The 12,325-nt window shown below is 38.8% G+C and overlaps 1 protein-coding gene and 2 non-coding genes across 3 annotated transcripts; all 3 read right to left on the bottom strand.

Moving 5' to 3' along the window:
- Window positions 1–1,418: 1,418 nt before the first annotated feature.
- LOC100486303 (extracellular calcium-sensing receptor) lies at window positions 1,419–12,120 on the bottom strand. The gene is made up of 7 exons (XM_002942750.4): window positions 12,115–12,120; window positions 6,769–6,917; window positions 5,997–6,285; window positions 5,099–5,797; window positions 3,704–3,931; window positions 2,852–2,975; window positions 1,419–2,332 (listed from the first exon to the last, which is right to left on the bottom strand). The coding sequence occupies exons 1-7, from the start codon at window positions 12,118–12,120 to the stop codon at window positions 1,419–1,421; spliced, it is 2,409 nt and encodes an 802-aa protein (XP_002942796.4).
- On the bottom strand, window positions 8,666–8,747 carry trnas-cga. The gene has a single exon. It is a non-coding gene; the product is annotated as a tRNA-Ser (tRNA).
- trnas-gcu lies at window positions 10,733–10,814 on the bottom strand. Its single transcript has one exon. It is a non-coding gene; the product is annotated as a tRNA-Ser (tRNA).
- Window positions 12,121–12,325: the final 205 nt, after the last annotated feature.

Raw genomic sequence — 12,325 nt, 5'->3', positions numbered from 1 at the left:
TCTTAATGCTTATATTATGATTTCAGCACTGTTTGTTGTTTTATTGCGCCACCTAGTGGTTTCTTAATGCTTATATTATGATTTCAGCACTGTTTGTTGTTTTATTGCACCACCTAGTGGTTTCTTAAAGCTTATATTATGATTTCAGCACTTTGTTGTTTTATTGCGCCACCTAGTGGTTTCTTATTGCTTATATTATGATTTCAGCACTGTTTGTTGTTTTATTGCGCCACCTAGTGATTTCTTATTGCTTATATTATGATTTCAGCACTGTTTGTTGTTTTATTGCGCCACCTAGTGGTTTCTTAATGCTTATATTGTGATTGCCTTTAGAAATGTCCTTTCTAGCCTACCATACTTTACCATGTGACCATGTGTAATTTCAGGTAGTCACCAGTCTAGCTGCCATCTTAGCAGTGTTAACATCTTAATATTCAATCTGTATTAATCCTACCCTATCCAGCCCTGTGGAGGCATCGTTGGTAGGTATTATTAACCCAAAGTGTTGATATATAAATATAGATGGTCATTTTTGTGTTCTTAAACTTTATCTTAGTTTATAACTGCTTATGTGCAGTCACATATTCACTATATAATGATAATGAAGTATCTGAAACCTGAAGTGGAATTTGAAAGATTGTATTCTGGAGGCCATCCAAGAGGAATGAATGTCGGCTTTTATATTGATTACTCAATCAAGAAAATTTAGACCCTTTGATATATAGCATTTTCATCCACATGAATTCCATTAATACATCTCTACCTGCCTTCAGAGGTGCTGTATTCATGAGGGGAATATGTCCTACCCCTGCCCATCCCTTAACTTGTGTGTCTAGCAGATGTTGGCAGGCCACAATGGATGCCTGTACTAATTAGCTGCCTTGTACCCACCATGATTTTAACATGAGCAATTAGGATCACCCTTAGTGCCTTTGCATTTGCACCCAGGGTGTCAGTAAATGAGCCTTATTTGTAATAAAGATGATTTTTTTTCCATTGGTTTGATTTACTTTTCCTGTTTAGGTAACTGTTGACATCTTGGGGCCATGATAGACTGTTACACTTTTATTCTGTATGTGAAACAAACCCTTTTACACCCCAACCTAGAGTCCTGCATTAGATCAGTTACCCACAGAATATCTGCAAAACTGTTGGGTTTCATACAGAAAATCCATGATTCCCTGACCATGTGGGCAGCCCACAGGTACCCTGCCATAACTATACCCAGTAGGAATAGCTCTACTCATCAATGACTATGTGGACAGGATGAAGTTCAAGTATATATAATTTTAATGTCTTATGTAACTTGTCTCTTAGATCTGATAGAAGATGATTAATAAATAAAGGAGCCTGGAGTCAGTAGATGCTGGTCTCTATTCCTGAAAAAGAAATAAATCTAATTTTTATACAAATTATAGCTATGTATTGTAAGTTGACCTGTTGTTCAGAATATTCCCACGTGTGTTGAGGTCGGGCCTTAGTAATATAATATAACATTTGGGAAGGAAAATGCAAACAAGGATGCCAGCACTTGAGCAGATGATACCAAACACCTCTACTGCTGCCATGTTTTTGCCCTGAGTACTGAGATAGGCAGGGGCAAAGGCAATCCAAACACTGAGGAATATCAACATGGAGAAGGTGATCCACTTGGCTTCGTTGAAGGTATCTGGTAATTTCCTTGCCAGAAATGCCACCAGGAAGCAGACACAGGACAGAAAAGCCATGCATCCAACCATGCACCATAGCAGTGTGTCCGAACATTCATTACACTGGAATACGATGACCCCAATCTTGATCCTGGAGTTTCTTTCAGGGAATGGAGGGCAGTACAACATCCAGAAGATACAAATGAAGAGCTGAAGGTTTGTACAGGCAGATACTATTAAGCCTGGAACAATTGGCCCCAGCCACCTTCTCATGTTGCTTCCAGGTTTGGTAGCTCGGAAGGCAATGACAACCATAACGGTCTTGGCTAAGACACATGAAACACTGAGCACAAAGATGACTCCAAAAGTCACCTGGCGGAAGAGGCAAGTAAATCTATGAGGTTGTCCAATGAAAAGCAGGGGGCAGAGAAAACTCAATGATAGTGAGCCCAAGAGGACATAAGTAAGATCACGGTTATTGGCTTTGACAATGGCAGTGTCCTTATATCTGATGAAGACACAAAGGATGGTCAATGTGCTGAAGGAACTGAAGATGGTAGTGCAGGTAATGGTGATGCCAAGGGGCTCCTCAAAGGAAAGGAAATCTACAGGCTTTGGCAGGCACTCAGTTCTGTCCTCATTGGGCCATGTCTCAGCAGTGCAAGGAAAGCAATTACTGGAATCTAGAACATGAGTCCAATGCAGAACAATGTTAAAGACATAATTCATTCGAAAAATGTAATGTCGTTTTCAGAGATTCACATTAATGGCATCACCTTAAAGAAAATGTTCTAACTATGTGAATGTGATCATATATATGGGATGAACGATTTATTGATTGGTCATTAAGGTTAATATTCTACTTACAAGGCTAAAGCAAAAGAGCTCTGTTAATCAATTATGTCTGATATGAGACATTGTAACTTGTATGTGATTCACCAGGGGGCAATATCATACATCCACAAGTTGCCAGGCCCACTATTTAACAGGGCACTTAAAAATGTGCTCTAGCCTAGAGGCAGGGTGCGCCATCTTGCCTTCTCTTCCATTGTTCAATGTGGAAAAAATCCGCCAATGGCGAAATGCGTAAACACTACCTTGAGCCAGCAGCACTTCATTCTCCACTTTGCACTAAATTTTTAATAAATGAGGTTGCAAGATTTTGAAAGGTCGAGAATAAAATACCCCCATTCTCATCCTACCTGTTTGGTTGGATATTTCCCCTTCAGAGCAGCGAATACAATCAAAGCAGCAGATGGGTTGGCCTTTCTCGGCAGCTTTCCGGTATCCAGGGGCACAACTTTCACTGCACACCGAGGGTGGAACCTGAGGGGAAAGGGTGCCAAGACACATATTATTCAAAGATACATATGGGCCGGAACCTTGTCTAAGAGACATAGATGCCAAACACATTATCCATGTTGTATAAAGATTACTTTTATATAAAAAGATCTTGATCTATTTCTCCCTTATATAAAGAGAAAGTACAAGTAATGCAGCAAAGCGCCACCCAATGTAACTGTTATGCTTGTTGGGTTTCAAGTGCAAAGTGCAGTGTTTTTCTCCAGAACTCAGACGCCAACTAATAGCATTCTCATCCCGAAATCAATCATCTTGATTCATGGAGAAAAAAATGTGCCTCTTCTAATTCTACTATATTTTTTAAAACATCAACTTGTGAAAAGAACTGAAACTGTATAATAGCTTTTTTCGCCAGGCATGCATTCACAATAAAGTCGCCAAGACAAAAAAGTTGCCACAAAAAATGCCCATTGGCTTTAATGCATCTGGAGTAAGAAAAAAGTTGCATGTTGCACATAAAAAAAGTTGCCTATTGACTTCTATGTGTTTCGTGAATTTTTGCTGTTTCGCTTTTCACTAATAATAGCTTCAATCTTTAAAAAGAAACACTTCCCATTGACTTTATTAGAAGGTCACCAGGGTTCTTGGTGGCAATATTATAAAACCTTTTTTATAAATGAATCTCAAAAACTCAAGAAAATGCATCCAAAAAATCTCAAAGGTTTTAATAAATCAGTGTTTCAGTACCATACCTCTGTATCTCCTGTGATCCACTGGATGGCTGTGGTATTAATGACAATCTCCTTCCCCAGTGGTGCCCTCGCATCGTACCATCCAACCTTCAGAAACTGAATGGTGCCATCTTGGCTCCTTTGCCAGTTCACTATATCAAAATAAGCAGGTGGATCTCCATGCTGGTCAAAGTACATCTGCTCCCCCATCCTATTGACAAAAGAGACCTTCCTCAGGTGGTGATACACCTACAAAGCAAAAAAGGAAGAAGTTTTTGGATAATGCCCCAATACTAAAATGAAGTGTCTCTGGTCTTTTCCTCCCCACGCCATTACATTGAACATACATGAACAATGAATAAACATTAATTGTTCACTGGAAGAATATCTTAAAGATACATACCATATTTGATATCAGGGACTATTAGTTGAATCACAAATTGCTTCTGCAGTTCCACTGGGCCCTCTGTCCAGCTCTACTTCTGTATTAGTTACATGCTCATATATCCTGATGTCATTAAGGGATGAAATGAGTGGACCAGAGTGTTGTGATAAGAAGTTAAAACTAGCGATTAACGATTCTGTCCCGTTCTACTCCGGCGTAAAATTCGTGAAATGGCGAAAAATTCAAGAAACGGATTTGTCGTGCATTTTTTTTCTGTCGCCCATGTCTTTTTTGTCGCCCGCGGCTATTTTTTTGTTACCGAATCTATTTTTTTTGTCGCCCATGCTTTTTGATGTGACTGCGCCTGATTTGATGCGACACACCCTTTTTTTTTACATAACTGCACCCATTTTGATTCTACCGCGCCCTTTTTGACGCACGACAAAAAAAATTCTGCACAACTAATTTTTTCACGCCAAATTTTCACAGAAGTTTCGCTAGAAACAATTCGCCAATGGTGAAATGCGGAAATTCGCTGCAAATCCATGCCTGGTGAAAAAATTCGCTCATCAGCTAAAACATATAACCCACTGGGGGAGAAAGCCTTCGGAAGACACAGGGCTCCCCTAAGAAAAAAATGGTGCTATATAAGGGCTCCCTACACCATTGGTGGTTAGTCTGTAGGAAAAACCTGGAGACAGTATGGTATGCCCTCCATACAGATAATAATGTAAAGCTATGTAATCACTGGTTGCTATGAGTTAATAAAAAGTCATCATATTTTGGACATAATACAGAGATGGACTTTTGAGACTCTCAGTGAAAAGAAAGACACAATAATAAGAAGAAAGGAAAATGTCATGCAGAAAAAAATGTAGAAAATAAATAAAATGCCCTACCTGCCATGGTGTTACATCAGTTTTATTTTTACACAGTTTCCATTGAAATGGTTCCTCATCTGTCAGACAGTAGATCAAGTTATGTAAAGCATATGCCACAGCATAAACTGCATTGTATACCAGGTACTGTACCCTGAAGTCAAACTCATCAAATTCATATACACTAGACTTGAACCTAAGCAGTTTCTCTTCACCCGTACACCAAACAGTTCCATTTGTGACTACTGAATATTCTTCAGGCCACTGGCAATTGTGGACCATTTCCCAGAAGGTCTTTATGAAGATATCATAAGGAAGTGAGGTGGAGGGGTGGATGTTAAGTAGAAATTTCTTGAGCCATGGCATTTCAGCTTGATGTAATGACAAGCCCAGGGTCCCCATCACAGTATGACTGAACAGTTTTGTGGGGAGCATCTGTGAATTTGACCATCCAGTAGTAGCCAACCAGATCCTCTTTGTGTCCTGTCTTTCTACAAAATATTCCATCAGCATACTAACAAAGGGGTCCCTGGAGTAGATGATGACAACTCTAGCAGATGACTGGTCAATTATATTGGCAACTGACTGGATCCTTTTGGAAGAACTTTCTATCCCAAAGGACTCGTGATATGCTATGCACACTGCCAGTTTATAGAGCTCCTGTTTTAAAACATGGGACCCGTCAATACCATAGTCATCATCCAATGATATCAAGCCCACCCAAGTCCAACCCATGTAGGAAATAAGATGTGCTAAAGCCAAAGACTGCATGGCATCATTTGGAATGGTACGGAAGAATGAAGGATACAAAAAGTGGTTGCTGAAAGAGGACATGGAAGCAGAATAACTAACCTAGAAGAGAATGAACATCATAAAAATGTTTGAGATACAAAGGACAATTGTGTGTGAGTATCAGCATGGTAATCCAGATCACAACCAACAATAATACAATGAAAAAATGTCAAAAAGAAAATGCTTAAATACATATACATAATAAAAAGGAAAATAAAATTAAAAAAAAAATGAAATGTTTGTCAGCCACTGCCTTTACCTGAGGGTACCTGTAGACACCCAGAAGAGTTGCCATTGCGACTGAAGTCCCTGAAGTGGCATCTCCAATAATAGCAATGGGAACATTAGGGTGGCACTCGTAGTTAAGTATGGGGTGGTCTTGCCCTGTGAGAGCCCACAGTGTGCCTCTTAGACTTTGGAACAAATGCATACAGGAGTCAAAAATTTTGTATCCCAAGGAGATGTTGGGAAGAAGGGAATCGTTTGCATTAATCTCCTCAATGGCATACACCATAGCTTGAACATAACTGTATAATACGGTGCTAAATCTAAGAGTAAAGAAGACAAAGAAAGAATGAGTAGTAAGTAGTCAAGGGGAGCAGCAAAAAAAAAACTCAATAAGAATCATGTACAAACCAGAACTAGGCAAGTTCATTCTACATTCATAGCAGAATCTACGTGCACCAAATTATTTCCCAACAACTTGTAAAAACATCTTTTTGATGAGTATTGTCCTTACTTTTCACTCTCCGAGAATCATGGTGGATAAGCACTTGCTTACATGAGTGTTTTATGGTTAGAAGCTATGAGCTCAAAATAAAAAATACATTAAATAAAAAGATTAAAATGGGCAACAGAATACAAAAGGGATTTCACTCTTGTAGTTCTGTTTCTCAACAGCAGTGAGTATATAGATACCAACAGCTACTGAATTCCATGGTCAACAGGACAGCAGAAACACAGCATTATAGAGCATAAAAAGGGCACAAACAAGAAAGGAGAATTAAGAGAAATAAGAGAAATCAACTCACGATGAACATGTCAAGGGCGGGTTTCTTTCTGTAAATAGGTATTTGGTATCGATCCAAGCTGTGTGAACTGGGAAAAGTCCTGAGATCATGAGGTCTCCATCCTTTATAAAGCCAGTTTCCTGGGGGCTGTGCAGGGTGCAGGGCAGAGCCTGAACAATAGGCAAGAGGAAAAAGAGAGAAGAGAGAAATAGCACAGGCACAAAGACCATGCTAGGAAGAACAGATGAGATGAAGAAGATAGATGTTAGGGAAGAAGAGAAGACACAAGACATTCTGTTATCTCAATGCAATGCAACATTGGTCATGCTGATTTTTGAGTAGGGAATGTGTCTATTTATCTATCATCTGTCAATTTATCTTTGAATTCTCCTACATTTCTATCTACCTATCTTTCTATCTACCTATCTATCTATCTATCTATCTATCTATTTATCTATCTTCATCATCATCATCTATCTATATCTGCATCTCTCATAAACAGTCTATAAATTTTCTAGTGTATCTATTTATCCCCTTACCTTTACAGAGATACTTCCTTTATTAATGAGGTCTGAGTGAGAAGGGGCCTGAGAGACCTTCACTCGGTATCCCAGGCCTCGCAATTTAGGCTGATGAATTTATATTATCTCTCCCTGCTCCCATTGGCTGTTCTTCCTTTGGAGACACTGAAGATAATTGTTGATAATCTTCTGCAATCTTCATCTAATTTGTTATTGAGAGTAAAACTTGTCACTACATAAGAAGATAATTGTGGCACAATTGCCTACAGGCCCCTCAGGATTGGTAACCTCGCAGTGATGATATTTCCAAGGGCTAACTTTGTGGCATCAACCACTAATCAACAATCACCTTTTCTATTTCATGTTAATGTGACCCCTTGCTGACTACTACTTACCATACCATTCAAAGATACACAATTACACTTCAGTTACATTGCCGTATCTCAAAATATGTAAACAATTAGACTTCTGGACAGACAGTCACATAACTGTTGAGTTGATCTATGTATGGTCACCTTACACAGAGTGGAATATCAAATTTGTAATACAAGCATCATAAAAGCTGAGGCACTGCTGAGATTTGAACTCAGGATCTACTGTTTACTAGACAGGCGCTTTAACCAACTAAGCCACAGCACCAGATTGATGCCTTTGGCAAGCCTTGCCAATGAACTTCAATCTTAGAATTATTTTTCAAAATGGTATCATAAATTATATATATATTATTATACTACCTAATCGACCATCTAATGCCCAGACACGCTAACAGATAAGCTATATGGCCAAAAGTATCTGGAACCTGTCTGTCCAACACATCATTCCTAAACCAATAGTATTAATATCAGGTTGGCCTTCCTTTGCTGCTATATGTGGCTTTTCTCTTCTGGGAAGGCCTTCCATTAGATTTTGAACATTGTTGATGGAATTTATTAACATTCACATTAGTGAGGTTGTCAACTCATGTTGGGGATCAGATCTTGCTCACTATCAAGGTTTCAGTTCATCTCAAAAAGGTTTGGTTGGTTGGGCTACAAAATCTGTCCCTTTTTTTGTCACTGTGGCAGCTGTGAAGGCTCACTAACATGGAATAAAATCCAATTTATGAATTTGGCCATTTTGTATACCTTGACCATAAATTATTTTTCCAGGTGTCGCTTTTATGGATGAGGAGTGCCATCAGAATCATTTGTGAGTTCGTAAAAGTTTTTGGGTATTACCAACTGATTGCATCATGGCAAATCCAGAAATATTACATTAAATTGTTGAAACTCTGAGTTTCTTAAGTTGAAGTTGAGTTAGTGCCCAGGTTGGAATCCAGATCAGCAGGGGTTACATTGTGCTACACATATCTGCATAAATGCCTAATTATCTAAACAATGGTGCTTTTTAAAGCTTTACGCTGTGAACAGGATTTGAACCTGTGCAGGGAAACCCCATTGGATTTCGAGTCCAACGCCTTAACCACTCGGCCATCACAGCCAGTCTGTCCCATAGGGAAACTAACTCAGTACAGATAGGTAAGTGACACATTGACCTGTGAAGTTGAGGGAAAAACAGAATTAAAAAAAATTCCAAGAATCCAACTCTGGTCCAATCAAGCAGTGATTGCAAAGGGGACATACCATGTAAAATCACTTATAGTGCTATTTTAAGTGCTATTTTACAATTTGCATGAATCGTTTTTGATGATATTAGCAGATGTTGCAGCCCAGAGCGCCCTCTGCTGGTTGGCCTGGGTGATGGGCAGAAAAACAGCAGAATCTAATTTCCCTGCTGGAGGAAGTGACACCTGACGATAGTTGGATCAGTTCTAGAGCTTAGTGATTTCTACCTTCTCTACATTGCTGGCATGTACTACAACTAGTATCTTATAGACAAATAGTTGATAAAATGTGAGTAGCTTTTTATGCATTATTTTGATAGTTCTAGCTTTATAAATAAGATTCATGATTCTAGTGAAAATATCTCACAAATTAATACCATCTGTATATTCTGTATCATGGGTGGCCAACTTCACAGTACTTGACCATTCAACCTTTTGGCTACAGTGTCAAATCACTCCCAGGTTGGCCTGTTTATGGGATTTGTGTAATATGGCATTTGTGAAACAAAGATGTCAAGAAAACTAAGGCACTGCTGAGATTTGAACTCAGGATCTCCTGTTTACTAGACAGGCGCTTTAACCAACTAAGCCACAGCACCAACTGGTAGGTGAAGCCTGATCATATTTTGGTGGCTTTTTTAGTGAGCATAAAACATAATGGAAACAGCTGAATAACCTTGGTCAAAGATCTCACAAGATACAATAAACATCTGAAGAATGTTGGTCAATAGATTTCCTAATTAATAAGTGGAATCAATGAAGCCAAAGATCTCACAAGATACAGGAAACATCTGAAGAAGGTTGGTCAATAGATTTCCTAATTAATAAGTGGAATCAATGAAGCCAAAGATCTCACAAGATACAGGAAACATCTGAAGAAGGTTGGTCAATAGATTTCCTAATTAATAAGTGGAATCAATGAAGCCAAAGATCTCACAAGATACAATTTTTTTCTTTACTTTTCTCATACACGGTTTCTCAGCTAGACTTTAAGTGTTGAATTGTTACATATTTACACTTATATTAAAATTAATCTTTTGAGCGCAGATAAGGTTTATTTATATCTATCTTTACCAAGTTTTGCCAGTTTAACTCTATCTTTCTGAATCTGATGTTATGAACACAAGCAAAGTTGCAAAAGGTTACACCGGCCTCAAATTGTTGTATTTTAAGTGTTAAGATCAAATTTTCTTGACAAACTCTTACTTGTCCTTCTCTAAGACATCGTTGGTTAGATCTTACAATGAAAGGCCAAGTAAATCACAACTGCCAGGTAATTTTCTCACTGTCATCTTTGTTCACAGGTTCCAAAATTAAGATGGGGATCTACATAGCAATACATTGCCAGTGGCAGTCTAACTGTGTGCAGGATCGACAGCATCTATTCCTAGGTACGTAACCAGTCACTGGATTTGCAAACAACTAGATGGATGTTGCCCGGTCATTATAGTGTCCATCCATGTTTTTCATTACCCAGGCACCTCTGCTAACTGAGTTGCATTCTGACAACCTATTAGGATCTAAACAATGCCTTCACCCTTATTAACTGGCTTAGGACCTGCTCAACTCCTTTCTTTTAACAGAATCTGACCTCTTCTTCATTGAAAGGAAGTTAGGAAGGAAGAAAGGGAAGATTATCTGATGAAGAGTGGGTCTGTCCAAACTAAAGGCTTCATCTGCCAATATCACTTTCTATGCACATGGATAGAATGTTGGCAGATTTGTAAGGGTGTGTATCCACAGCTCTTCCTTACTTTGGCTCAGATCAGGTAATTGGGGCAATGTACTGACAATAAAGATTCTTAGATGGACTATTGCAGTTGATAAGTTTGGAAAATATTCACTAAGTGAAAGTTTCTACCGACGAGGATGGGATTTGAACCCACGCGTGCAGAGCACAATGGATTAGCAGTCCATCGCCTTAACCACTCGGCCACCTCGTCCATTGGATAGCTTAGATTTTTTTGTTTCTCAAATTAAGTGTCTTCCCTCAAGTTATGGTCATTGCATGTAACCTTATCCCATGCCTAATTTTCTGTAGGTATAAATACAGAGATGAAGAAAGAGAAAAAAAACATAAACAGAAATAGGGTGGAAAGTAGAGAAAACAACCACACTGCCTATTCCCCACCCCCCAGGACAATCAAGTTTGCATTTATATATCAAAGATATAGTTCATATCTCTGTGATGGAACTTCAGTGTATTAAAACGTAACTTTTATTCAGGTAGAGCTAAAGGAAAACGTTGATATACACCCATATTTATAAACACAGTTAGAAAGTGCCTGTATAGAGCGTGTTATGGGTTAAGGGATAAACTAGACTTATTGTTACTAATGAGTCACCATTCACATCAGTCTACAACAATTGCAGTTGTTATGTAATTCAAGCCAAGTATTAACTGAATCAATCCACAGTTGTGCCAACTCCCTCTCCCATACACACCCTGCTCTTTAAAGGGGACCTGTCACCCTAAGAAATAATTCCAAATTGTTTTCTACTGTGTTTGTCAGGCAAAGTAAACCTCACTTACATTATATAAATTATTTTATTCTTATTTTCTTCAGCCTTCGAATTCACAATTGCAGCAAGCAGGCAGCCGCCATTTTGTGGACACTGTTATTAAGTAAAACTTCCTGCATCCTGTTCTGGGTCTCCAACTCTTAAGCCTGCAGCTTCCCTGCCTGCCAGTAACTCACCCAGTGCTACTATTAGTTATAGTGCCTGACACGCGTTTCGCCCATATTGGGCTTAGTCAAAGGCAATGAGCCGGCCAGTCCTCGCGAGATTTAAACATCTTCCCCCTCCTCCCCATGCTGACATCATCCTCTGGACAGACTTGTACGAATACAATGTTAAAGATCTATTGCCTATCGCTAAACAATGGATATTATACAAAAGTAACACCATTTACTTCAGTCAGTACCTGGCACAATGTTTATTATATTACATGAAACAGTAGCATCTGTATTTTCTGCCGAGGGGAGGAATTAATTACCAGGGAACCCATCATTGAAGGACACACCTATGAGTTATTATTATAGTCAGTGATGTAGTTAATACAATATAAAGAGACCAGGTTATATGTATGTGTGAGAGAGATAGACTTTCATTTAGTCCTTTTGGAGAAAGTGAGTCAAGTATATAGATCCATCTTTAGAGAGCAGAATCCATCCAAATTGCCACCTCTTATACCCGGATTCACCTTCTCAAGGGCTGTAACCTTTAAACCAGCTGGATTACCTCCATGTTTGTAATAATGTCTGCCCACTAAAGTTATTTTTCTGATCTTTCTCTTGTCCTGTATGTCCATAGTGTCCAGATCATCACTTTCCCTGAGTGTCAAAGTCTATCTGATGTTAGAAATATGTTCTCCTATCCTTTGTTTATAGCTTCTTTTGGTCATACCAATGATGTTGATGTTCTCCTATCCTTTGTTTAAGGATTCTTTTGG

Source organism: Xenopus tropicalis, chromosome 3, assembly GCF_000004195.4.
Source record: "Xenopus tropicalis strain Nigerian chromosome 3, UCB_Xtro_10.0, whole genome shotgun sequence".
In the NCBI taxonomy this organism is placed as follows: Eukaryota; Metazoa; Chordata; class Amphibia; order Anura; family Pipidae; genus Xenopus; species Xenopus tropicalis.
Note: the sequence above shows the minus strand (reverse complement) of the source record. Positions and strands in the feature narration are given on the sequence as shown.

Coding starts and splice junctions, on each gene's coding strand:
- LOC100486303 (XM_002942750.4), bottom strand. Junction 3,932..5,098: donor TTGATGAGTTTGACTTCAGG/GTACAGTACCTG, acceptor TTTGCTTTGTAG/GTGTATCACCACCTGAGGAA. Junction 2,976..3,703: donor GGATCACAGGAGATACAGAG/GTATGGTACTGA, acceptor CTTTCCCCTCAG/GTTCCACCCTCGGTGTGCAG.